The sequence below is a fragment of the Ammospiza caudacuta genome, chromosome 6, assembly GCF_027887145.1.
Source record: "Ammospiza caudacuta isolate bAmmCau1 chromosome 6, bAmmCau1.pri, whole genome shotgun sequence".
Classification (NCBI taxonomy): Eukaryota; Metazoa; Chordata; class Aves; order Passeriformes; family Passerellidae; genus Ammospiza; species Ammospiza caudacuta.
The window spans coordinates 32449600-32477376 of record NC_080598.1 but is presented as its reverse complement, the minus strand read 5'-3'; the positions used below and the strand labels follow the sequence as shown (position 1 = coordinate 32477376).

At 44.9% G+C, this 27777-nt stretch overlaps 1 protein-coding gene across 1 annotated transcript in view; it reads left to right on the top strand.

Moving 5' to 3' along the window:
- The window catches only part of GALNT16 (polypeptide N-acetylgalactosaminyltransferase 16), a 74465-nt gene extending 49063 nt beyond the window's left edge, over positions 1–25402 (top strand). The window contains exons 5-16 of the mRNA XM_058806826.1: positions 22–87; positions 1073–1194; positions 3221–3308; positions 4286–4370; positions 5388–5491; positions 8952–9078; positions 10004–10096; positions 12159–12242; positions 13260–13401; positions 14658–14774; positions 21792–21931; positions 24232–25402. Coding sequence (XP_058662809.1) covers positions 22–87; positions 1073–1194; positions 3221–3308; positions 4286–4370; positions 5388–5491; positions 8952–9078; positions 10004–10096; positions 12159–12242; positions 13260–13401; positions 14658–14774; positions 21792–21929 — 1166 coding nt within the window. The 3' untranslated portion in view covers positions 21930–21931; positions 24232–25402. The remainder of the gene's footprint in view (positions 1–21; positions 88–1072; positions 1195–3220; positions 3309–4285; positions 4371–5387; positions 5492–8951; positions 9079–10003; positions 10097–12158; positions 12243–13259; positions 13402–14657; positions 14775–21791; positions 21932–24231) is intronic.
- The last annotated feature ends 2375 nt before the right edge of the window (positions 25403–27777 follow it).

Here is a 27777-nt window from a genome sequence, read left to right as displayed (position 1 = left end):
GTCTTTTTTGCCTTCCCCAAGCTGAGGATTGCCAGCTCCTTACCAAGATCCCAAAGGTCAAGTGTCTACGAAACACCCATCGAGAAGGTGAGCGTGGGAAGCTTTCTAAGTACAAAGATCTTGCCTATTTTTCCACATGACCCTGGTTGCCTCCCAGCTGTTTACAGCTGTTGTTTCTTACAGTTAGAGTTTATTTTTTCATTTTAAGCATTTGGAAGATCTGTGGAGGGAGAACGCAGCTTATCAACTCTCAGGCTTCAGGGGTCTCATGTAATACTTAAATAATGAGAAGTGGTGTCCTGAGGCCTTGGCTGGAACAAAGACCATATTTTAAGATCTTTATGAATAAAGATCCAGATGTAAGTCTCGTCCTTTTAAACACAAGCTAACTCTTGCACCTTCAAGTGGAAGATAACAAGCTGTGTAGGAGACATGGGAGAAGGAAAAACAATCACGTATCTATCATCAATAGATACAATTAAGGAAAGTTTTTTTTCATCTATCTGCTACATGCATAAATGACTTTCCCAGCTGCTCTTTATTTTGACCCATATGTGCTGGCTTATTTCTAAAGCTGTCAATGCACAGCAGGTTTGGAGCTAGGATCTAGAAGTAGAGACAAAAATCACTGTTTAGTTCACAGAGAGCATCCCACATAGTCGGATGGTCTGTAGGAAAGTAAGGAGTCATCTGAGAGCCAGGCTGATCTCTCTGCAGGGCAGAATAAGGGACAAATGGGAATAAAGCAAGTAAGCAGTAAGGAAGCCAGAAAGCAGAGAGAAGAATTTGGCCATGGGGAATTGGTGATGTAGGCAGCAGGGTGCTCAATGGGCGAGTGAGTGAGCAGGCAGCAGCCAGGTGTCTGTGGGCAGGGCTGGAAGGGAAGGGCAAGGAGCCAGGTGGAAGTTCTGTGTCATGGGCAGAAGTGACAGGAGAGGTCATTCATTGTGTGCTGGGAGGGCTCATCTGACTGTCCCCAGGGTATGGCCACACAAAGTATGTTTTTTGAAGGAGGCTCAAATGTTTCCTTTCCTAAGCTTCCTGCTCCTTTGCTGTCCTTTTCCCTTCGTAGGGCTGATCCGCTCTCGGGTGCGAGGAGCTGAAGTGGCGGCTGCTGACATCCTCACCTTCTTGGACAGTCACTGTGAAGTCAACAGTGAGTGGCTGCAGCCAATGCTTCAGAGAGTGAAAGAGGTGAGCACCATGTCCTGCTCTGGGATGGGTGGAGCTGCCTGGCCTGTGCTGTTGGATCCTCTGCCCTCACATGCGTCAGCAGAACTGGTGAGAGCAAAGTACTCCTCAGGCAGGCTGTTGCAGAGGAAGGTACAGCCTGAGCTAAGTGGGTGAGAGATCCCTGATGGGATTCTGTTCAGCCACTGTGACAAGGCAGGAGGTCCAGAGTGATGGGATGCAATGCTGGAACCACCAACCTGTACTTCTTGTCCCTTGCAGGCATTGTGCTTCCTTGACATGTTCACCTGTATGTAGGACATCCCCTTGGGCAGCATACATGGTGCAATTTTTCCATAGTTTCCATCTCCCCTGCTGCTGGACCCTTCCTTTTTCCTTGTCACTGCCAAATTTTTCCTTCTATTAATGTTCCCTCTCAGCTGCAACCATACATCACCTGCATGCAGGCAGCTTCCTGTCATAGAGAAGCTGCTTGTGACTGCAGGGATGTTCCCTTTGATGGTTCACTTGGCAAAGGATTGATGGAAGGCTGGAAGAATGAAAATGAGGCAGAAATATTAGCAGCTGTCACCCTGACTGCGCTGCAGAGTGGAGGGAGAGATCATACAGCTCTGCTGTAAGAAAAGGCAGAGGAGGGGTAATGGGAGAAATCCTGCTTGCACGTGGCTGTGATTGTTCCCCTCTGAAAGGAGGATCCCATGAAGTAATGGGCCTTAGGAGAAGGGATGGTGGCTTTAATAATGCTTTGTAAGCATGTCTGATTAGCTTAATATGAGAGAGCAGAAGAAGATGAAACTTCAGAATTGATGAATTAAAAGCTTCTGCTTTTTATACTTGTTCAATAAAGCTCATAAATGTTTACTTTACTTATTGGTCTTTAAGTCAAGCTGCAGCACCAGCACAGGGGTTCCTAAGCACAAAGAATCTCATTCATTTCTTTAGAGAAGGATCTAAAATGCAAAAGCCTGTCTGCTAACTCTAGTATACAAATTTTTTAGTGATTTCAAATCAACCTATTTCTGACCTACTTTCTACATTTCTGATGTAGATCCTGTTATAGATTTCAGTCTTGCCCTAGCCAGTCCTGGCACTGATTGGTTGGAGTACTGGCTGGCACACCAGGCTGCCAGGTGGGTGCTGGATTCTCAAGCTGGGCAGACACATCTGGCTGGGCCACCATCACAGCTCAGAGGGGGAAAAGCATGAATCCTCTTACCAAGGATGTCCCATGCTAGCCGAGTGTGGTACATCATGAGGAACTATTGCAAGGCACAAAATGAAGGTTTGATAGGAAGGGCATGGATGCTGGCAGCTGCCCAATAACAAGGTGCTGTTTCTGGCATTTCTAGCTCGGTTTCATCTTACATGGCAGCTGTCACAACACTGTCTTTAATGCTCTGTCTCATGATGTTGAAAAATTGTTTGACTTCTATGAACTAAAAGGATTTCAAAAGAGAAATGTAAATGTCTATATGCCTTAATGGCAATAAAGTACTCACAATATCTTGATATTATAATGTATACAATGTGTCATATGTATTATAAAGTTTGCACTATGAATCTTAAATGTGGGGCCTTGATTCCTAGTACTTCCTAGGTAAATGTATTATTAACTAAATGCATTATTAGGGGTTTGATAATTTCTAAGCTGATGATAATGAACTAATTTGGATGGCTGAGCAGAAGGTGTGCTGTCAATAGGTATCAGAAGCGAGCACAAAACCCTTGGGACAGTGATTGGTGCCCTGTGACTTGCACAGGAAATAAAGAGCTGTTTCTTAGCAGCATCCCTAGGTGTTGGAGTCTGACTCCATTCCCCACATCCATGGAGTGCATCTGGCTGCTACCCACCATCTCCATGTTTGGATTTAGTGGCCACAGATCCCTTGCACAGCTGCCAGAACTATATTGGAGAAACCAGACAAAGATTTACATGTGCAGCTTTGTGTTTCCTGATCTCTGGCAGCTTTCCTTGACATTGAAGAAGGCCTGATCCCTTTATTCCCCCTCCTTTCTCTCTCTCCCTCAGGATTATACCCGAGTGGTGAGTCCAATCATTGATGTTATCAGCCTGGATAATTTTGCCTACCTGGCAGCATCAGCAGATTTGAGGGGAGGTGGGTATAATGAATGGCTTATGTAAGTTTGACCTGAGGGATGGTGCATGATAAATAAGTTGTGTTCTCTTCAGCTTTCCATGAAAATAGAGTGATGATCTTTCTGATGGGTTATCTCTCCCTTGTTCTCTGCAACTTGCAAAGTCAGATCTTTTCAAGAGTTAGAACAAAACTCAAATAGTATTTTCCTCTTGACCTTGAGTCACTGTCATAACACTTAGCAATTTCAGGACTTAGTTAATTGATGAAATATCTCACTGTGTCCTCACTATGTTGCATGGACCCTGGAGTCTGACAGGTGCTTCCAGTTGCTGCTTTGATCTGCCAGGCTATCTCGTGGCATCTCCTGGAAAACATTTATGCCTCTCCCCTCACTGCTGAGCCCCTTGCAGCTGTTCCTGTGTTCACCACACTGCCTGGTGCCCTTCTACATCTTTTATGGCAGGGGCTCACTTCTGCACTGCTTGCCAGCCAAAGGCTAGCTGTTCTTTGGCTACCCTTAATAATGGTATAAAGTTAGTGACTGTGCTGTGCTGTACTATCCACCATAGGCCATCTGTAAGTATACTGTAGTCTTGAAAGACATGGTGGGTACAGTGATCTGCAGGCATTTGTTCCCAGAATATATCACATCCTACAAAGTCCTTTATTAAAGCCTCATAACTCCGGCAGCAGGGTTTGTCATTGGTAAAACAAACTGTCTAGAATAGAATTGCATCTCAGCCTGACAACACTCTCCTGAAGGTGTGGAGTGAAGTTGAGGAGAGATCTATAGTGCTAAGGAATGATGGTGCCAAGACAGAAGCTGGAGAGGTCTACATTAGGATAGGCTATTCCCATTTTGGGAAGTCTGTGAGGGAGGTCAGGGAAGGAACATAGGGACAGCCTGTGATATAACAGTGCAGGCTATCACTGAAAGCTATTAGTACTGTTTTTACAATAAGAAAACCAATTTGGCTTGTCTTTTTCCTTTTCAGGGTTTGACTGGAGCCTTCACTTTAAGTGGGAACAGATTCCTATAGAGCAGAAGATGTCCAGAACAGACCCAACTCAGTCTATAAGGTACACTCTGACACGTGGGGTACACTTCTCCAAATACCTTTACTAAGCCTTCACCAGTGTGGCAAGGAGAGTACAGGGACTGCCTTGCTGAGGACAAAATGCCACAGTGTTGGTGGTGATGATGATGACAAACTCTTCCTGTTACTTTCTGAATACATTGAGGTCTATACCCTAAATGTGAGAGTACTGCTCTCTGAATTTTGTAAGAATAGTGATTATTTACTGTCATGCACACCACCTCTACAAGCCACCTCTTCTTTTTTCTTGTGTTCGCTCTAAATCAACAGTCTGTATGCCTCAGAAATCGTTTTGGGTGTTTTAATTGCCTCCATCTTTCAGATGAAAACTTCAAGAATGAAGCAGATATACAGTCATCCTGCATGGGTAAAGCAGATCAGAAAACTGAGTCTTACCTAGTAATGTGGGCATAGAATTACTCCCACTACTACATCTGCATGTGCACAGACAAAAGAGGTTCTGTTGGCTGGAGCGGTTGTTGCCAGCCTCACTGCAGGGTTCATGGCTCTGAGACATGTAGAATGTAGCAAATCCTGATATGAAGAGTTATGGTGCTCGTCTTTATAGGCAGACAGCTCCCTGTTTGTAATTTAAAAGTATCATTTAATTCCTCTGTGTAATTTGTGAGCCTCTGTTTTACACTCCAGAGGCAACCAGCTTGCTAACAGCAGAGCAGCCTGTCACACCATGTCTAATTGGTGAACACAGTCATCAAACAGTGCCCATCATTCCTTCACACTGTGCATATTTGTATAAATGCAAAATACACAGCATTGCTCTTGTAGTGCTTGCAAGACCAAGTAACAAAGCCATGAGGATGATCTAGTGAGAGGTATCTCAGAAACCTGCAGCAGGCTCACATTTCAGCTCTACTGTTTTTCTCTTTTAAATGAGGTATGATTAGTGGTGCCAGGACAAATTGTCTGCCCTTTAAAATTAGGTTTGTGTTGCTACATATATGCATGATTATTTTTTCTGGATTTCTGCTTTCTCCTCCAGAACCCCTGTCATAGCAGGAGGCATCTTTGTGATTGACAAGTCCTGGTTTAACCACCTGGGAAAATATGATATTCAAATGGACATCTGGGGAGGAGAAAATTTTGGTAAGTTTAGGATGTTTCAAGGAAATGACACACTAATGCAGAACTGCTTCTCAGTCTTCATTGCTTACCAGAGCTTTTTTTTTTTTTGTGAGAGATCTGATCAGCATGTCAGTGTAAGGTTAGGACATGGTCAGGTAATCCCCAAGGGGGTCAGATCTGAATCACTGTCAGCCTAAAGTGTGTGTGGTCAGGGCTACACTCTCCTAAAGGCATATGTGCTATTATACAGGGGCTTCCACAGTACAAGAAAGAAAGAGGAGCCTCCTGATGTTTAAATTGTTGCTTGTTTTTGGAGACTATTCCTCCAGTTCTTCTTATGACATTCTGTGTTGCCACTCCTGCAGCCTCTTCTTATACCTGTTCCTCTCTTGCAGATAAATCTGAATTGCTCTCTCAGCTCAGAGAGATATTTTTCCTAATTTAACAAGCCTCTTTGTAAGTGGAGTTTGGTTACAAATAGACTCAGAATGAAAACATTTAGAAGCAGACTAGGGCATCACAAACATCTGAGGAATTCAGTGTAGTCTGTCCACTCACATGCTGTTTTGGAGTATGGTGCTTAAACCCATCTCCTTGCACTTAATAGTGGCACAGATATGCCAGGCATCTCTCTTGGCCCCGTGTGAAGGGATGCTGCAATGTCACCAGGTGTTAATGACAAAAGCAAGATGAGTGTTGAAGAGAGGTTCATGGATACCTCAAGTATTTAGGGCATTAATTTAGAAATGGTGCAGATGGAGCTGAGAAGAAAAAAGCCTTGCTTTTTGTAACCAACTTCAGTAGATTTCTCTGTAGCTGACACTGCAAAAAATAAAAAAATCTGTTTGTATAGATTCCATAAATGTCACAGATATGTAAATAAAACCTCTCAAAGAAGGATTTGTATGGTGTTTCCTAGCACCTGGAGAACTAATTAGAAAAAAAATAAATAGTCAGGAAGAGGAAACCTTTGTTTCTCTGAACACAGCTGGGAGAGCTGCCTCTTTCTGAGATGCTTTCTAAAACCATTAAATAATATCTTGGGCTGATAATACACTCTCAAGGTACCACCTTTAAAAAAAAAAAAAAGTCTAATAATGAGTGTTCTGCTTTCCCAAATCTTGATTCAGTTTTATGGTATTCGTTATATTAAAAAGAGATATGAAATGGTGCTTGCATAAGAATCTCAGCAGTCCTAGTAGCATCAGCTGAGCACTGTGGCAGAAGTCACAGGAAGCCTTAACCCAGGCATGAAGATCCCTCCCTTATGTCCCTCAGGAGTGGAGTCAAGCTCAGCTCCTTGCCATCACTAGCCCTGCTCCAACTGCAAAGCCAGCCACTTGGCCATGCTGCCAGCCTCCGAGCTGGGACTGTGTAGAAGCTGTAAACCCCAAAGATGGAGAAGGAATATTTCTTAATATTCTTCTGCCCACCTGGGAGTCCAGTGTTGTAGTTTGGTCCATATGTCAGTAGTGTGATGCTAAGTAGAGCTCTCTGCCATAAGCAGCAGGAAATTATTTGCATGCTCACAGCCATTCTTCTACATAGAGCTGATCAAAACCACAGAATCACTCCACAGAATTTGCTTCATTCTCCTTGAAATAGCTCTTGTAAAGCCTGGCAGTAACTGGGCCAGGCTATATGTGACTCAGCTTGCCAGTTTTGCCTTGTTAGGAGGTTTTTCTGTGAATTCAATGTCTTCTGTCACTTTTCCCTCAACCTCCATCAAGTCTGTTGCTGCTGAAAGCAGAGGGATAGAAACCAACCTGGATTTGACAACAAAATGTATTAATTTTCCTTGAAGAATTCAGAATGGTTAATTTAACCTCTTAAAAAACAGTTTACCGTACTTAATTGAAAACTGGGTTTTCTGGTCAAGGAAAAATATTGATAATGTTCTGAAACATTATTTATACTAAATACTACAATTTTGGGTGGGAAGGGACTGTTTGACTTAGGTCCTCATTTGTAGATGAGAGAGTGGTTCTGTCTAAGATGGTGTGAGAAATCCTCTTTGGAAATGGACATCACTTTCAAGTTACATATACCAGACTGAGAGTTCTGGTTTTGTTGTAGGCCAGAGTGAGTCAGAAGCTCATTCCAGGAGAGCAGATGTCAGCTGGACACATCACCACACAGAAACTTATGTCTTGGGTGTTTTTTTTATTTGTTCATTCCTAAAACCCTTCCTCTCTTCAAATCTGGAACTCCCTGTTAAAAAGAATCTGAAAATAATTACCTCTGGATAAGAGTCAGAAAAGTGCAAGTAAGAGCTACAAAATGCATTCTAACCAAATGAGGTCTTTTACTGAGAAGCTGCATTAGATGCACCATCTCCCCTCACCCTGCAACTCACTGTTTGAACCACCTCTCAGTATGCAGGGAGGAAAGCTATGGAGAAAGATGAAAGTTGGGAAGATGTTAGTGTGTATACATAGTTTCAAACATCCATTAGATCTGGATACATAATTTCTTTTTCATTTCTAAGCATCAGGGCTGCATAAATCGGGCATTACTGGAGGGGGAACCCCGCTGAGTCCAGTTTTTGAAGTAATTAGTCTATACAATATGAAGCCCCCTTGGTAAAGACAACCAAACCACCCAGCTAATTTTCATTTTCCTTCTTCCTTCTCTTTTCATCACCACATGAATTGAAAGTGGAAAACCCCACTGGTGTGGCAGTGATTAAAACAGTGAGGACAGACCCAAAAGCTTGAGCAAGGTCACATACCTTCTGTGAGGCAAATAAGTGCCTGCATATCAAAGCTCCATGCTCTTCTAATCTTTTAGCAAAATGTTGAATCTAGTTTCAGGATAGGGTGGATTTCTTCAAGTAGCAGGATTCTCTCTGTATTTTCATAGCCATACTATATGAGACTGGTATCTGCTCTGAGCAGTTCCCCCAGCAGAGGCAACTACAACACAGTCAGTTGCTCTAGTTCATTAGTAATAGAGCCAACCAAAATGAGAAGGAGGTATTGCAGGGTGGATAACATACAGGTGTGAGGGAGAGGACTTAGCTCTAGACATTGACTCCCTGTACCCTCTTGTTCTGTTCTTTTCCCTGATCTTCTAAACTCCCTTTCTTCCTCACATGATTTGTTTTACACAGTAAGTTCTTCCTTTCTAATTCTATCTGTGGGCAGGGATGACAGTAACAAAGTCTTAAACAGGGGCTGTATGTAGGATTGGTCTCAGTCTGTTGCCAGATGCCATCCTGAGCAGCCTTGAAGACCTGGTCAAATGCAAAGGTGTCTCACTGAAATGAGACCACAGAGGGGCAGGACTGGAGAAGGCTTGGAAGTCCCTGAGCTGCAATAGTTGCCTCCATTTTAACAAAGGGAGGACAGTTTCTCTGCTCTCACCGTGGCATTGCTTTCCCTGATTTTACTGATGCAGGCAATACACCCAGAGCAGAAGGGCAAGAAAAGTGCCCTTCTCAGGACTGTTGCAGCTGTATGACTCTTGGCGTCTCTTCCAGAGCTCTCTTTCCGAGTGTGGATGTGTGGTGGCAGCTTGGAGATTGTTCCCTGCAGTCGAGTGGGACACGTGTTCAGGAAGCGCCATCCCTATGACTTCCCTGAGGGCAACGCGCTGACTTACATCAAGTAGGTGTTGGGTACTTCCCGGGAGCAGCCAGGCCACCTTTGTCTTGGACATGTCTAAATAAGTCTGAATTCTCTGTTGTGCTTTTCCCTGGTAATGGAGAACAGCTTGTGGCTGAGCCTCTGTTCTCAAGGGAAGGATGAGTTGATGTTTTCTGTGAACAAAACCTGTTCCCTTTTCTGCTGTTGGTATTTGTGTTTCTCACTCCTTCTCAGTCTCTGGTGAGGGGCGTGGGGAGCAGTATGCCGGAGAGACACCCTGGCCATTCACAGATGCTGCCCTGTGACATGTGTGGAGGTATCAGCAGCCCTTGGACATCTCTGTTGTCTCTGAGCTGTACATGCTCTAAGATACACCCTGAGGACAGCTTCTACTGCAGCACAGCTGGGAAGAGAAGAGAGTTGAGATAAAGGGCTTGACAATGAAAGTGGTCAAGTGCTGCTTCAGGGCCCCAGGGAGATGATGAAATCTCCATCATTGGGCATCTCAAAACTCAACCAGTCAAGACCCTGAACAACATGACCCAATATGAAGCTAGCCTGATTTGGACAGGAGGTTAGAGGTTAGACAGAGCTGCTTTCCAAACAGTATCCCAAAATGTTATTCTAATCTGGGAAAAGAGATACTGTAAATGAGTGTGTTGGTGACAATCAGGCCTGGTGTCTCTGCAGAGGAAGTACATGCAAAAAAGTAATGGTAAACTATGGCTAATAAATGTTTAATTTCTCAAGTGTTCTTGCATGGCTTTGTAGACTTAACACAATCAATCTCTACCCACCCATTCTGCCTACTTGGTTTTGTGTTTGGGACTGTCCCCCACTACCTGCTGAGGTATAGGGGGTCTGCCCACGCAGGGCCTGCTCCTGGGAGGGCAGGTTCTGCAGCAGAGCTTCCCCTCAGCACAGCATCTGTTCCCCGTTGGTGCAGGAACACCAAGCGCACAGCGGAGGTGTGGATGGATGAGTACAAGCAGTACTACTACGAGGCCCGGCCCTCGGCTATCGGCAAGGCCTTTGGAAGGTAAGCTGCCCCACACCTTGGTAGGAGGGCTCTGGTAAACCCCTTGGTAGCAAGAAGTACTTTTTAGGTCTTCTCTGGGGCTAAGTGTGAGAAAGAGAGGTGCTCTGAATGCCTGCCTTGCCAAGGAGGTTGTAGCTTGAGTGTCTGGCTAATGAGGTTTGCTACTAATTCACTTAATTTTTTCCTCAGTAACACTGCATAAATCATTTGTTAGCAGAAGGCCAAAGGGATCTGTAATGAAATTAAAAGACCAGATATTTGAAGTGGCTAGACAGGAATATTTTTCTATCACAGCATCCAGCTGTTGTAGAAATGTGAGCTGTATCTTGAGCTTAAGTTCCTGTGCAGATGGAGAATGCCAGGGCAAGCATGGCTGGCTGGCACATGGGGCATGTTGCACTTGGTGCACTCCCCACTTGCCTGATGGATGGAGGGCAGTTTGCTGGTTTGTAGAGCAGGAGAGAGCGTGGCTGATGGTAAGATCTAGAAACACAATCTGCAGAATTGTGCTTCCTACAGCACCTTTGCTAAAGCTGTTTTCAGGCCATGTGGGATTCATTGTTATCAGCTTAACAGTTCTCTGTGACCCAGAAATCAGTGATGGACACCAAACCTAGAGAGGAGAGCTTGCTGTCTGTGCTCTCAAACTCCCAATGACTCCCAAATAAATGTAAAACTCCCAGGAGTGCTGCATTTCTGTGGGTTTTATCTGCCAATGAACAAAAGGCTATTGTTGTATTAGTGTAGGGACTTGGCGAATGTAGTTGTATCTCAAATGTGTTTGCACAGGGTAATGATGCATCTCCTACTTATTTATGACAACCAGGTCACTTTTATTCTTGTGCACTTTGCTTTATAATCATGATGCATTACATATCTTCATAAAAATAGCTTTGCCCACCTAATTTATCAGTCCTTGAGCTGACTGCAGCAGCTGGACTAGGACCACATAGCAAGTAACCCTGCTCCAAGTAACCCTGCTGCTTGTGAAGGAAACAGACTATTGCATATTGTGTGTGGATCTATTGCTCATGTGTTTTAGTGGCAAAATCTGCAGTTCTTGTTTGCACAGACTTCCTAGTGACTTTACGGGCAGCATTGGCTGAATAAAAGCTGGAGCAGAGCATAAGACTTCAGGTAATTTCCTGTAGTAACAGCTCTGTGAACCTGCATTAAGTTTAGATTTTAGTGTGCAAATACCTTTGACACCATCACTGACAATTTGCCCTAAAATGGACCCTCCTTCCCCTCAATTCCAGTGTGGATATAAAATCTCAGAACATTCCCCTGAGGTATGTGACCTCATGTATATGTACAGTGGCCTCTGTGGGCTGAGGATGGAGAGGTACACGGATATCACTGAAATTCCTTCCCAACACACAAATGCAGTGTTAGAGCTTAAAGACAAGAGTTTCTGGTTTCACTGCTCAGTAGGACTGCTGGAGGGAAATCCTCTTCTTCAGCCAGCTAAAGCCAGACAAATCAGCAGGACTGCCACAGCAGACAGCTACTGAGATGTTGAGTTAATGTCCCTTTTTACTCCCACCCTCTCCCCAAACTGCTTAAGAACAAATAAATAAGTTCCTCAGGTCTCAGTTCTCCAGCCTCAGCTTAGGCCTGCTGCCATGAGCTAGAGACATGTTTTAGCACACACGGATGAATCATCTGAATGTACCTGAGCACAAACACTCTCTGGGCCTTTTCAGCAGCTGATTGTTGTGCAGGTTTCATGGTTTGCCTCTACAGGGGCACCCAGAGGCACAAACACTTGCCTGATCTTACAGCAGTTTTACTGCAATGTATTATTTAACGAGGTAGGACCTGGGCCCTGCCATTGCCCTGAGCCAAAGGAAGTGCAAGAACATTTCTATTCCCTGCAACTTGCCTCTCTCCTCATCTTCACCTCCGGTCACTGCCAGTGCTCTGAACCAGCAACAGTTATGTGGGAGAATGAGTAATGGCAAAAAGTAATGTAACTTCCCTCAAACCTCCTGGCCAGTGTTCATTGTTCCCCTCCCTCCTGTTCACTGCCTTATGCTCAGCAAACTGCCTGTGTTTCCAGCATTGCAGACCGAGTGGAGTTGCGACACAAACTGAACTGTAAATCCTTCCAGTGGTATCTGGAGAGCGTCTACCCTGAGCTCAAGTGAGTCAGTTCTTTGCTTGTAAAAATCTCTGAGGGATTTGGGAAGTGGGTCACAATGGAAACATGAGCCTTGACAGCAGTGGGCAAAAGAGAGACTTATGCTTGGAAAAGGTTTTCTCTGCTCTTCTTTTTTGTAAGAAACCTCCTGTGTTTTCCTGGCTTGTATTGTCACAGCTCTGCGAAAGGTCTGCCTTCTGTTCTGCCCCACACAGCTGTCCCTTGGAAATGTGCAACAGTGGCGGTTTCAGAATGTAGGGTGGAGACAAGAGCCAGTCCACTACACCCCTCCCAGTTTTGACTTGGTCTCTGCCCAGTGGATTCTCTGTCTGGAGGGAGTTGAGCCATGTAGAGCTGGACAGCCTTAGTGCAGAGGTTTGGGTGGTTCAGAGAAGGCTCTAAGGAATGCCAGAAGCAGCTGTCCCTGTGGCTTCCCCTGCCCTGGGTCAGGACACAGAAGTGTTGTGTCCTTGCCCAGCTGGGAGGCAGCCTGGGTAGAGCTGTGTTGTTGGCGTGTGCAAACCAGCACACATGTGTATAGCTCAGGAAGGGCAGCACATCTTTACACCTCAGTCTGTGGCTGTGAGTGGAGGCTGAAACATCCAGCTGCAGTCTGGCCTTGACAGATCTTTCCTGCATTCCTACCAATGAGGCAAGAATATGTGTTAGCTGGGGAGAAGACTGAAAAGGGGGGAGGAAGAAGCAGAGAAAATCAGTGTGGATACGGCTTTTTGCTGGAAACAGCCTCTTTCAGAATTTCAGAATCATAACATGAAACTGCTTAGGGTACCCCTAAAGAGCTTGGTATGCCTTCTGAAACAAAAGTACTAGTCCTCTGACCAAGTTCTCCCTTGATTTTTGCCTCCTCCAGATATTTCCAGTGGACAGCATGATATTGTTCATTTTCTGTCAAATATAGGGAACTGTGTTCAGTCAGGGGCCAATTAAGCCCTTATAAATGTGGAAGTAATTTGGTAATTTCTAGTATGAAGTACTATGCAACTGTCATTTTATTTCAAGGATTCCTGAAAAAGAGTTGATTCCAGGAATAATTAGACAAGGAAGAAACTGTCTGGAGTCTCAGGCACAGGATACCACAGGGACTGTGTTGGCTGGCATGGGGAACTGTAAAGGGTCCGTGAACAATCCACCTGTCTCTCAGGTAAGGCAGGCTTCAATTTGCTGGTTTGCTCCTTCCCTTTTAATTACCTGAATGAAGAGGCATCTCTGGTCTTGGTGGGTTGATATGGAGGTGAAGGAAGGAGGAATTTGACCCTGTGATCATTTCAGTAGTAAGCAGAAAAAGAAGCCCATCTCTCAGAGCTCTGTTGGCTCAACAGACTCAGCAGTCAGGCATAGAATGTGAAGGTTTTCATCTCTCAGGGACAACAGGTGCTCAGATGCTCAGGGAGTGACAGACTCATTGAGAATCATTTTGGGGCTGTGTGCGGCTACTACCCTGGCATGTGGGTATGAGATTTTTTGGGATTAGAAACTGAGCTCTGCCAGCTCAGTTGTAGCTGCAGATGACTTGAATTGTGCTGTATTGCAGATGTGTTCCAGTATAAAGCACAAATAGAGTTTAAATAGCTGACCCCAGTGGCAGTAATGTGGTGCAGTTCTCCTAACTGCAGTGGAGCTGTGATGGTATATACAAGCTGAAGATCTGCACTCAGACTCTGTTGGTGACTGGAAGCAGCTTGAGAAAGTTAAGGGTCACAGTAGGGTATTTTGTGCCAGAAAATACATACTCGCATCTGTTATCACATATGCACATCTGTTAACAATTGGAAACTAGTTTGCAGCCAGCATTCAATGTGCCATTTAACCTGACTCATTGGTCTGTGTCATTACCATCTGAAATCTTTGAAACCTACTGCATTTTGTATCGCTTCCTTGGGGAAAGTATAGTAGTAACATTTGATTGGATCAGGTATTCATCTAGTCAGAGGAAGGAAAACATTAATCAACATGTCCCTTATGCATGCTGGTGATATATGGATATGCTTGCATGTGTTTTGCTTTGCTTAACAATTTATAGGTCCCAGATACCTGTTAGAGAACATATCTGGTGTGTAAAACATGCAGAAGCAGTTGCACATCATGTATGTCAGGGCTCCTTGCTTTGTAGGCCTGCATCTGTAGAGCTGCAGAGCAGAGAGTTGCATGGGATCATGGGTTAGACACCTCAGATAGTGAGGGGAGCCAGCTGCAGACTTTGCAGGTGATGATGCACCAAGCCTGAGCATCAACTTCTGATCAAGTGACATCTGCTGTGGTAGGTGCTTCCCAGGGAGCCTTTTGTAGGAAGAGAACAAAAGATGGAGGTTTTTAAAGTATCTGATAGAAAAAGATCTCTCTCCCTCATCTGATCACTGTTGGGATCCTAATGGAACCTTCCTTTTTCTTATTCCAAAGGAGTGGATATTCAGTGACCCTTTAATTAGACAGCAGGACAAGTGTCTTTCCATTGCCTCCTTCTCTACTGGTTCTCAAATCACACTGGAAGCTTGCAGTCAAAAAGACGGCAGACAGGTGGGTAACTGTGCACCTCTCTCTCAGCAGGGCCAAACCCAGCACTACCAAAGCACATTAAAGTCCTTCCCATCTTCTGCATCTCCCTCTCTGGTGTGTTTTGTAAGCTTGCATGCATGACAGAGTGTGTGACCAAGCAGAAGGTGCAGCGTGTGGGTGTCTGCTCTGCCTGGGCCCTTGGCAGCAGGGCTGGCTCCAGCTCAGCAGCACCCCAGCTTTGCTTCTTGGGTGAGTTTATGTGCAGCCAGATTGGTGCATGGATGAAGCATAGCACCAAAGAGAGGTAGGTGTGGCAACTGCTTTGGGATACCTAAGGGAAGGGTGGTATGTGCTATCATTTGTTTATTTAATTTGAAGTGAGATACCCGTATTCTTTGTGCTGTCTTTGAACATGTGAGCAGACCTTTAAAACTGAGTGCATGTAACTCATTTAAGAGATACTGTCTGACATAAAGCACTGCATGTTCCACCTGAACTGCTCCCTAGAGGAAAAATACACAGCAGCAATGTTCCTAACAAAATGCAGCTCTTTGACCTATGCTGTTTCCAAGATGTGCATCCCTGATCTGTCAGGACAAATCAGTCCTTTTGCCTTCAACACTAGCTAAGGGATGGCCTCTGCAATGGCTGGGGTGCCCTCAGCAGAGATGTGATGTGTCTTTTTATCAGAACTGGGCAAAGCACAAAAGGGAGCAACACAACCCTGGCAGACAGCAGATTGGACTTGTTTCATTCCTAGTTCCCATGCTTCCCTCTACACCAAGAGAGAACAAGTTTTCTGTCATCTAAGGCTGTGCTGACTCGGCTTTCTGACATGTCTGTTGTTTTGATAGCCCAAATATAGAAGACAGCTCAGCTTTGACAAGTTCTCATCAGCATTTCATTTTTTCAGTACTTTCTAATACTATATGAATCCTTGAAATTAGTTTTTCCTGAAAGAAAGCACTGAAATTCAGTCCTGCCCATTTATGGAAAACCTGTGTAGACCTGTGGAGGGTTGGTTAATGCAGAAATGCCTTGAAGAGTTGTCACCATGAATACACTGGGAAAACTGAGTTTGGATTAATCTGCAAGGGTATCCCAGGTGGGCTGTGCTTGCCTGCTCCTTTTTCTTGTTGGCAATCACTCATCCCATCGCTGTGTAATTAGGTCACTTAGTTTCTCCTTATGTGCTTCACAGTATTTTCTTCCCTGGCAGCAGAGAGGACTTCAGCAGCTGCCAAAATCAGCTGTCTTTCCCTGCTTCCTCTGTCATGGAAGGACAAGGATCCCTCAAGGAGGGTGGAGACAGGCTGCATCAGAAGCCAGAAGAGAGATTAATTCACAGTAACACAACCAGGCTTATTCTGCTGCTGGAATAGGATTTATTGAGTCTTGACGTGTTGATTATTTACAGGCTCATTATCAAGACATGCACACACTTAAGAGTGTGAGCTGTTGTTTTCCATTACTTTATGTGAGCGAACTGCACTTACACCAAGGACTCGACCTAGCATATGATTTAACCAACTGACTCTAAGCAAGGATTTTGTTTAAGCATTTCAAATAATTAGAGACTGATTTGAATTACAGCTGCCATTCTAACTGCCTTCCAGCTGAATGGATAAGGTGGAGTGAAGTGGGAGAGGTGCATTTGAATTTTTAATGTAATTTGAGTTAAATGTTCTTAAACATTTGGGTCGTTTTTGTAGTCCCAAACTCCCATTTCAAATTTCTGCTTATAAAGCCAATTTTACTTGCAATGCTCAAGTTTGTTGTGTTCCTAGGGAATGTTGTTATGGTTCTTTTCTTTCATAAACACAACAGTAATTGTTGTTAACACTGACATTGGATTTTAATTAGCTAGAAGTCAGTCATCTTGTAAACTATTCCTTTCTCTCTCCTCCTGATATTTGAGAGGTTGATTTCCAAGAAAGAGCAAAGCTGGAAGGAACAAATTCCCTCAGCTGCCCTACAGCTTGCCTTGTCTCCCCATGGATACTCACAGCCCCAAGTGCAAGTGCTGGGGGAGAGCAGTGCTTCCAAACTGTGCATGAGTGTGCCCACTTCTCAGTTCAAGTGGGCTTCTCAGAAAGTCAGAGGAGCTGAATGGAGGGTGGAGGGAGGGCAGCTGAGCTCCTTTGCAGAGAAATGACAAGTAAGAGCCCTGAGTATGTGATGTGGTCTGAGTGGAGGAGGGTGAGTGTGGGCACCTTGCACATCACACATACAGCATCCTAAGTAATGGAAGTCCGGCTTTGAACATCTTTCCTGTCACTGTCATCAGAGATCTGTGGTGAAAGATGTTTGGATTTTTCTGGATGTAGATTTCATGTCTGTGTCTGAGTCATGAAAATGCAAAATTTCTGACAAAGGATGGTATACCTTTGGTTTTTAGTGTCCCAGGAGTAGATTGGTTAGATCATTATGATAGCATCGCAGAACTCCTAAAGTTGGTTTCTGCTTTCAAACATGCTGAAGCTGTGCCCATGCTACACAGCTGTTCTGCATTAAGCATGTCCCAAAGACAGATAATTTTTTGTTAATTTTGAGTGCTCAAACCAGTCCATTTGACATATAGGTAATACTCTAGCAGAGGCTTTGGAGTATTGTGATTTGTGTTTAGACTATTATCTCAAAATAAGTCTAGAATTTTTTAAGCAGGAGGATATGAGACAATAGTCACACTTCAGATGATTTTTGATGCTCTCAGACTCCCTTGGGTTGAAAGAAACCAGAAATGAAATGTATTTGGCAACATGATCCTGTTGATCATTCAACAGCAACAGCTGGCAGAAGACCAGCCAAAAGCTATTCTGCATAATCAGAACTAGATTTCAAAGCAGATGGATGTTACCCATAATGTTATTTGGAGAATAGCATTTTTAGTTGAGTGCACAATAAATTATTGCCTTCAGCTTTGTTTTTGGCTCTGACTGACAGTAGGAGTGGTGTTTTAATTTGTGTTATAGCGAGGACAAATAGAAGGCGAAGTGAGAGTCAGACCCTAAAACAAGAGAATGAAAATGAGAAACGTTGGCACAGTATTTCCCAACAGAACAAGAAATGCTGAGAAATCCTATTAAACAGCTATATTTCATTAAAATGTTCTGAAGGAATGTGACCTCAGCCTGAAAATGAGGACACTAAGTGTTCTTGTGAGACAAACACTATTTGAAATCCTGTGTCGCTTTGTATGCCATTGGGAAATTTTTCCCACTTTACTTCTCAGTGAATATTACCTGAAGATGAATGCAACTTTTTATAGAGTATCCAAAAAGAAAAGCAGAGAAAGCCTGTCTGACTCAGCACCTTCATGACAATAAGCAGGTAAAACAATATAGGCAATGTGCCATGCCTTGAAAGTAGTTTTCAGGAGACAAGAGTTTCTCTTAGTTGTGATTTAGTTTTACAAATTTAAGTGCTCAAAGGAAGACAGTACTTGCTGGATGCTGATGTGAACTTTTCCATCTTCTGTCTCTGCTTGTGTATTTAAAATTTAGTGTTCAAGACCAGCTTCAGGCTGTCCATGGCTCTGCAAATACACTCAATTACAACTTACAGCATCCTTGGCTAGTCCAGTTATCAGCTCTCCATACATTTCTGTTTGAAGCATCTCAGTCCTCATGAGCAAAATTTGCCTTTCTCAGCTGTGCCTCCTGAACTTGGCCAATTCCATTGTTTCACAGTTAGGGTTTTGAGAGAAACCCTGCACTACCTGGATTACTGGGGGTTAAAAGAAAACTTTTGATTACCCTGAAAAATTAGACTAGTGTAAACAATTTCAGCTCTTGTATATATTGGATAGAAGAAGACTGGCTATTTCTGACTTTTCTCTTATTGCATGTGGAATGCTTCTATCCAGCCACTTAAAACCAATTTGAAATGATAGATAAAAAAGATGGAGAGAGAGATACGCAAAAAAACTGGGGGGAATTTTGAGTTGACACTGGGGAAGAGGATCAAAACACAATATTTCCAAGAAAAAATGGTTTCTTTTTTTTTTCTTCCTCCATCTTCATTTCAAACCTACTCTGACCAGTAAAATGTACTATCTCCATTGTATAAGAAAGGGAGACCACAGAAGATTTTCAAGCCAAAATTTCTCAGATTGTGCAATGCTTGTATCTTCCAAAAGCTTTCCTTCCACGTACAGTCCAGTCATAATGTCTGGGTGTAGAAGAAGAGACTACTCCCTGTATGCAGGAGGTGTCTACTCTGTTGTTTTTTTTTTTGCTAAAGGTGGTCATTACTGCTGTCACTTAAAACTTACCAGTCTAAGCTCCCTTGTGGTCTGTGAGAAAGCTGGGCCCTCCCAGAAGGGGCTTGTACCTATGGGACCCCTGCATAACTATGTCACCGGGTAACTGGTTTAGACTAAATGGCTCCTTTCTGAGGTGGCTGGCAGTGGGAGATGAGTGTCCTGGCTCCTGTTCTCATCCATTGCCACTGACCACCCTCCTGGGAGCTCTGAGATATCCTGTGTCCCTGCAGGGGAGGATGTTGGGCTGTCTTTGGTAGTCCTGTGGTCTGCAGTCAGGCCTTGTGAAAGGTTCAGGTGAAGTCAGGGGAGTTGCTCTGGTATCTCATGAAGGGCAGAAAAGCAGAGTGTGTGATCAGAATAGGTAAAATTTGTCATTCTGAAGGTAACCCATGTATTTGAGATGTGGAACCCTACTTTGGCTTTTACTGTGGGTGTGCTTTATAACAGCTACATACATGGCACCTCCCCACAGCCCAGATGAGCCTCACCTTCAACTCTCGCCCTCTCCTCCTTCCCTTCCCCATCCCACCCCTCTTTACTTTGAACAAAAGGATCTGGGTGGCTTGACATGCTGGGCTTTCCAGTGGTGTGGCTCACTGAGAAGCTGATTGATTTTGTTAGCAGCAGTAGATGTGCTCTGGGGAGTGTTTGCTGCTGTCCTGCTGGGCCTGTTGCTGCAGACTGTCCCTGTCACAGTAGGTACCTGCTCTGCAGGGATGGCTGCCACAGAGCAGGTCTCTCCTCTGAAGGAGTAACTTGAGCAAGCCTCCAGTGGTGCTAAGAAAGAAGAAAACCAGTGCCTCTTGCTCATTGGCCTTGTCCTCCATCTCAAATCTCAGCATATTCTTTTGCAGCTGGGTCTTTGGTGAGCTGTGGGGTGTGTGGGAGAGGCAGATGGCAGCTTCCTCTCACACAAGCACAGTGGAACATGGAGAGTGAGAATTCACAAATACAGAGGTGGTGGGAAAGTGGAGGGCAGGGAAGTAGGTGTGCTTTGGAGAAGGTCAAGAGGCTCTTCAGTGGGGTGTCTGTGGCACTGGGAGACACTGCTGGGGAGGCTGTTGTGCAGCAATGGCACCAGCCAGGCACAGAGCACAGCTTGCTGATGGAGAGACCCCCTCCTTTGCACTCCATCATTACAGCTGCTGCTGCATGATATTAACTCTTCCTCAGCTCTTCATAGGGAGGCTTCTGCCAGATGGGAGCCAGATGGCTCTGGGACCTGTGTAGGCAGTGAGTTGCAGCAGCTGGTGAGGGCATTGTAGTGCAGACTGCATTGTATCTTCCTGTCCATCATCACTGCATTCCTCTGCCCCCTTCTCCGTTAAAATCCGCTTCTTCCTGCTGCACAAACAGCTCTCCTTTAGTGTTGTCCTGTCAGACAAGGCTGGCAATACTGCAAATTGATGCTGCCTCTGGTATTTAGACTTGATGAAATACGTGATACAGGAGCAACAGATTACTCTGGGCTTTGCAACTGCCCTGCCCTCCAAGACACATAACAGCTGCCAGCAATATGTGAACATAACTGAATATCTGAAACCACACAGCATGTGGCAGTCCTTTTGCTATGCTACCCAAGAATTAAAATGTTTGTAGGTTTTGACATTGTCCAGATATTGCAGGGAATTCTAAAATTCCATTGCATATCTTTTCTGCAATATTCTTGAAGTCCATCAGTATTGTCAAACTGTTTCTTTTTCTTCATCAGTCTCATGAGTTAGCCAAAACATCCTCATAATATTCCTGAGCTCTTTACTGACTGAGCACCCAGACCACAATTCTAGCTGGGTCATCTGTGTGACTGAAAAGAATAAAGGGAAAATCCCTGGAGCCTGGACCCCTCAGTCTTCTCAACCTGTTGAGCTCAGCTGTGCCCCACTGGAGATGAATTATACTGCCTCATATGGGAGATCCCAAATCCACAGACTCATTTCTACTTTTCATTATCATTCACAGTGTTCCCAGGTTTGGGGTTTTTTTTCCGGCAGGAATGGAAGGTACGGCCCTTTCCCAGCAGAATTTTAAATTCAAGGTTAGGACTTGTTTTTGTTTCCTGGTCAGTAGCACAACCAAAGTGGACCTTCAGGAAAGGGTTGTATATGAGACCTTTTGAATTTGATGAAAGAACAGATGCGGGAACAATGGATAAGAGAGAGATCCAGTCAAACATTAGGAAGTGTGATTCTTGCTTTATTTGGACAGGTTGCTTTCACTGTTGGGAGGCATGTCAGTGCTTTGCTTTCCCTGGAATGGGAAGCAACCATAGGAGGGTTTCAAGTTTTGGTGGGTATCTTGGTGTCCAGGACAGAGAATGACCCAGAAATTGTGACTATAATGTGCTTTAAAAATGCCATTGCTTGCTGATTTTTGTGTTTAAAGCATCACACAATCATAGAATTCCAATAGGTTGGAAGAGACCCATCTGGATCACTGAGTTCAGTTCCTGACCCATCACAGGACACCCCAAGAGTCACATTATGTGCCTGGGAGCATTGTCCAGGTGCCTCTTGAATTCAGCCCGAGCTTGGTGCTGTGACCACTACTGTTGTTTGCTTTCTAGATGCTTCTGAGCATCCAGCCCTGTAACTCAGCTAAACCCTGACCCTACCTAACTGCAGCTATTGTTAGTACAGGAGCTCAGTGATTTAGAGATGCTGCCCTGTGCCCAGATTTTCATTTTCCCCAGCTGTTGGAGTTGACTTGGGATTACCCTCAACTTGAAGTCTGGAGGGGAATGGAAGTAACATCCTGTTTTTTCTGTCTTCTCACAGAAGTGGAAGATGAAAGGCAGTTTCATTCAACACTTTGTCAGCGGTCTCTGCCTGGAAAACCAGACTGGAAGAGTGGTGACCAGCCCCTGCCAAGCAGGTGTACCTGGCCAACAGTGGGAGCTGCTACAAGCAACATGATGGTAGCACAGAGATCTCCTTGTTTCTTTGTGCATGAGACTTTGGGAGCGGAGGGAGGCAGGAATGGTTTTGTATGTCTGACCCTAAATGTCACCACTTCAGCTGAGCACTTGATGGTTTTGAACTTTTCAGAGAAGAAGCTGGGGGTGAGAGGAATCAGGACAGTTGTCAAAATCTTCCCCAGTCTTAAGTTCTCCTTTGTAGCTGATGCCTGTGCACAGCTGCACCTAGAGATGGAGGAGGACCCAGCCCAATACTTGCAGCTCTCCCCATCCTTTCCTTTCTCTGCATCCAGAGTCCACAACCTTCAGTCCAGCAGCTTAGGCTATGCTTGTACAAACACTGGTAGCTCTTTGGCTTCCCTGGCTTTTTGCTCTAACGTCATGCACCTATATGTCTCTCAGTGAGGACTGTCCAGAAGAGTCATCATGATCAGTGGAGAAGCTGGGAAGGAGCTAGCAGATCCTGGGGGCAGGTTTGTCACCTCTTTTTGGTGGGCCCATTCCTTCCTCTGCTGAGGTTGGGCAGTGCTGACAAGAGAGATTGAAAAGGGACACTATTTTACCAGCCTAACCAGGGATTGTTTCAGGGACTATTCCCTGTTGAAGTCTTCCTTCCAGCTTTTTTATGTGTGGAAGGCCAGCCCTGCCTCCAAGAGTGGCCCAATCCTGCAGGTTCAGGGTACCATGTTCTGGTGGAGCCAGTCAGAGACAGGTGCCAGCCCCTGGGGATGTTAGGGGAGCTGGGGCTGTTCTCTGGCTGCTCTTCCTGGTGCTGCCAGCCACTGCCCAAAGGTGGTGGGCAGCACACACAGACAGAGGTGCTGCACATGGCTCAGGCTGTGGCAGGAGCCCACCCAGATCCCCACTGTGAGAGACAGAAGGGGCCATAGCAGACTTCTTGCTGCTGGCTGGGCAGGGCCACACTTCTCATGCTTGTCTCTTCAGCTCTGCACAGCCCCTGTGAACAGAGCCTGGCGTGACAAACCACCCACTCCCTTGTCTAGTTGCTTTTCCTTCTGTCTTTGAGAAAGACAAAAGGGACATAGACAAAACCCCAAAAGGCTTGGGGCTGCTCCACTTTTGACACCCCCCTCTCTTCCTGATGAGCACCCTGGGGAGAGGTTAGCTGGTGAAGCTGAAACTGCCCCCTGCACAAATGCTGCCACAGTGTAGGGCTGCCCTGAGAGAGGCTCCTTTGTGTTCTGGAAATACCAAAGGCACTGGTGCTCTCTAGCTAGCATCCCAAATCCTGCTCCCAGTTACCAGTCAGCTCTAGCTTCATGTGGGTTTTCAAACCTGCCAAGGGATGCTCACCTATTCAAATAAAGTCCCCACAACTTTACCTTCTCCTAACTAGATGTGTTAAATTTTCCTCTTGAGACTGATTTTGTAAACCAACCCTCCTTTCCAAGAACCTGACAGGGGAACCAGATGGTGGGACCATCTTCATTAGGCAATTGCTTGCCTGGATCCTTTCTGATCTGTGTAGAAGAAACAGGTTGTTCATGAACAGCTGTTTACTTTTGATCATGTTTGTATCTGTTTTTAATTCTTTCTCTTAGCTTGGTATTTGCCCAAACATTTGACAAAAGAACAGATAATGTTCTTTGTATATTGCATGTGCTTAGTGTGAAAACTGGACAATGTTTTTTTGTTCTTGGTTTAAAAAAAAATTAAATCCATCATGTGACAGGAGCTCTTATCCTGTCTCCCCCTTCACTTTGATATCAGATCCCCATCTCAGCCCTGATTAGCCAGAAGAATGACCTGCCTGCACTGTGAAAACTCACAAGGGAGTTCCTTTTGATCCTTACACAATGGTGCAGCTGCTCTTCTCTGTGGAAATGAGGGCACTGACTCTGCAGTGATTTCTCTTTCCTATATAGAGATGCTTTGGGCCAGAACCACTGAGGTTAGGAGAGGGCAGAGAAGGAAGGAAAATAGCCTAGGAATGGAATGAGAGCGGGCCAGACAGACCCGTTGAGGGCAGAGATGCCACCCTATTAGCTACTGCATTTTTAACAAGAATCTTCAGGAAATGGTCCTTTCAGAATAGCATCATTATGCTGTAGGAGATAGGAACAGTCAAGTTTCTACCTACCTGACTTGAAAAATATTGATACAGAGACAGATGAAGGGCCGCTGAGCAGGTACTGTTTGTAAGCTCTGTATGCAATGAAGTGTGAAAGGATTACATGTTTTCATCAAAGCACAGCCCAAGTGGGCCATCTGACCTCCCCCCATTTCACTCTCCAGCAGCTTTTGTGCTGCAGCTAACAGCATGTTCACTCCTCTACCAGGTACTGCCTCCTTGCTCCCTGCTCCCACTGTGTGTGTGCAGCTTTCTTGCAGTTCCTCCTTCATAACCACTCTGGGACCAGGACCCAGCTCCTCTACAAACAAAGCTCCTGACTGCTGCAGACCACAGAAGCTCTGCTTGTTTACAGTCCCCAAGCTCTGGGCCAGCCCTAATGCCAAGGGCTCTTGCCAGCACAGTGGCTGCTGCCCTTGGCTGTGCGTTTGGCCCCCGTGCTGGAGGTTGCTGACTGCTCCTGGGGCAGACACACCTGGACTGGCTGTGTTGGTTTATTTGTGCCTCTTTGCTACTGCTCTCCTGGCAGAGTGTGAACTGGCATCCTTCTGGGCTGTAAGCTGGGGCTGCTGAAGATGGGACACTCCTTCTTCAGGTGCTGTGGCCTGGGGGGAGGAAAAGGCAAAGGTGGACATAGGCTAAATGTTAGTAACTCAAATTGCTTGTGGAGTTTGGAGTTTCATTTTTTAATTCTACTTGGTTTTGGACTTGTTCACCTGAGGTCACCTCCCAACCGCTCACTCTTCTGTCAGCTAAAGCATTGCTTTAGCTCAACTCAGACCTCCCCACACATCATCTTTTGGAAGCTGTTCGTTTCCAACGTGTTTTAGCAATTGCTGAAAAGGAAGTACATTACAAAAGGCTGCTGTCAAGTGTGGGCAAACTGAACTTCTTCTTGGAATAAACAAAGTCTTGTTCAAACTTATTATTAGCATACTCTACACTTCCCTTGCACTGAAGGGAAGGAAGAACAGTGTTATCTCTATTTTTTCCCCAAGGTCCATCCAGTGCCATGTTTTGTAACAGGTGTCTGCTAGGATTTCTTCAAGAAAACTGACTATATGTAACAGTCAGACCAAGCAGCTGCTCATTCTTGTTTTCCTGTTTATTTTAAACAGCCCCCTAGACTGTCAAGACAGAGAATTTGCATTGGGAATACCCTTAAAGAAAGCTGTTACTGTATCAGAGCATCCCCTGTAATTTCCTATGCTGTGAACCAATGGGAGTTTATTTAAGAGGAGCTGAATCTACCGTTGTACAGAAATTGGATTCAAAAGGTTTATTTTTCCCACTCATTTGTAAGTTGCACTTTGCCAGATGTAATTTATGTGGAATCCAGATTAGTTTTCCTTTCTCTTCAAAAAAAGCATGTGCCAGAATCTGTTTAATGCCTGGAATAAAATCCATTTTGAAATAAGTGTTTCAGCCTGTTCTTATTCCCCTTTGCTTCCTCTACTGGAAAAGAGTGTTCTTTCTTGCCTGGTGCCTGCTCTGTCTCCCACTGGGTTTGTTCCCAGGTGCACAGACTGCAGTTCCCTGCATGGCTTTGTGGGCTGCCTCAGGAGAGATGCTGCTGCAGCAGGCAGAGATGCTGCTGGGATACAGGGGTGTGCCAGCTGAAAAGGACTGGAATGGTCCTTCTCAGCTGGGTAGGGAGGCAGGTATCCTTCCTGGCAATTAATGGGCTGACTTTCAGCTGAAAGAAATAGCTGGAATTGTGGGGAATTAATTCTTCCTGTTACCCCCTCCTTGATATTTTCCTTAAGCTAGCAGCCTGCCTATTTTTTACATAAGTCCCCCAAAAACATTTCTTTTGCTTCTGGCTTGAGGGCAAAGAGGCATCACCACCCACCGATGTCTCCTAGCATGTGCATTACTGGGCTTCAAATATTGTGACTCCCCAAGGAGGCTGGTAAGCTTTTCTAACCTCATATAATTTAAAACAAAAAGAGAGAGCAAAAAGAAAAAGAGAGATAGAAGAAAAAACAAGAGAGAGGGGGAAAAAAAGAGAGAAAAAAGGAAGTCTAGCCAGCCAATTTGGAGACTTTAAAATCAGAACTTAACAGCCTGCCAGTTCACCTGGCAGAAGCTTTTTCAAACTAGGATCAGCTGGGTCTGAGTGTACAGAAAGTAGCTGTGCCAGAGCATCTGTCCAAGGAAGGAGGGTGAAGGTATGCTGGAAATCAGCTGCTGTGGGGGAACCACTGCTTATCCATGCTGCCTGATGTTTGAGTGGTGGGGGAATTCAATAGAAAGGAGAAGATTTGGGGCTTTCTCTCTTAGTGCTGCTTTTGTAGGAGCAGATATTTGGGCTGTGTCCCTGGAGCCCTGCCATGCCCCCCTGAGTGATGACCACCAAAGTGCCCTGGGAACCAGGAGGTTCCCAGGCTGTAGTGATGGCTGGGAAGACTTTTTTAGTCCTGCCTAGGAAAATGATAGGGTTGTGATCTTCTGAAGAGCCAAACTGGGGGGGTTGGGAGGGAAGGAGAAATGGGTGAGGGGTGGGTTACCCTCTGAGGAGGACAGGGTCAGACATGCGCTGGTCTGACACATACATAAGGTACAGAAGAGTTTGGAGTAGAAACAGGTGCCCCAAAAGAGACTAGAACATCATGTGGGAAGAATTATAGGGGAGCAATTTCTCTGCTGGAGGCTGAAAACTTAGAAACACCATGTCCACAGCTGGGTCAAATTCAACAGATGATTCATCTGAAAAGGAAAATCAAGTGTTATTTGGATTTGTTGGTTTTTTTGGGTTTTTTTTGGGTTGGTTTTGTTGGGTTTTTTAAAATACTCAAATACTTAATGTGCAAACTCACAAGGCAGATTTTTTTCTCAGAAATAGAAGTATTCTCCAGGCTACGTTCAGTGACAAATCTAGGTGCTAAAGGACCATCTTTTTCTGCAGTTTGTTAACAGGCATCTTCTTGATACAGAGACCTTATGGGAATGTCTCTTAAGTCTCAAGGCCCTCTGCTGTTAGGCTGCAGGGTGTGTGGAAGGGGAGCTCTCTAGCCCTCCAACTGGACTTCTTCAGCATTTTAGAAGTACATTCTAAGTTCAGAAGCATCTGGAAACCTGACTGCTGCTGTTCCCTCAGGCAAGCATCTTAACATACTCCCTTTTTCTCTTGGTCTCTACTGCTTGGTGAGTGTTCAGACAGAGGCTGAAGAGCTCCTGTATCACTCTCTTTTAGGGGGCCTAAGATTCATTCCTTTATCATGACTTGTGAGAACTTCAAACAGAAGCAGAGAAGCCCTGGAGAGCTGCGAATATTGAAATTAGATGTTTAGACCTACTTGAAACTAAAACTTGTTTTCAATATGTTTGTTTTGCTGCTATAGTAGCAAAAAATCAGCAGTACAGTACCCTGTGAAAATAAATAGGATATTTGCAGCATGCTGGGCTTCTGGCTCTGCTCTTCCAGTGGAGAACTCTGTGCCCATGTGGGGACAGGAGGCATTGTCTTTCCATCACTCTCCCAGATGGGGTGCCAGGTAGCAGCCACCCCCATTTCTAGGGCTTTGTTTGTGTAAGGTGTTTTGCAAACAGCTGTGATTTAGTCTAGAGCTGTGTTAAAAAATGTTCCTTTGCTGCAGCACGTTGCAAAGGAGCCACTGGGCAAGGGAAGCCTGGAGACATGAGGGAAGTGAACAACATTTTGGTTTTTTGATTGATCTGGATCTGTTTGAGAAATGCTGCTTAAATCTCACCGGGACTGACCAGTAATTAAAACCAGAACAAGGTAGTATTT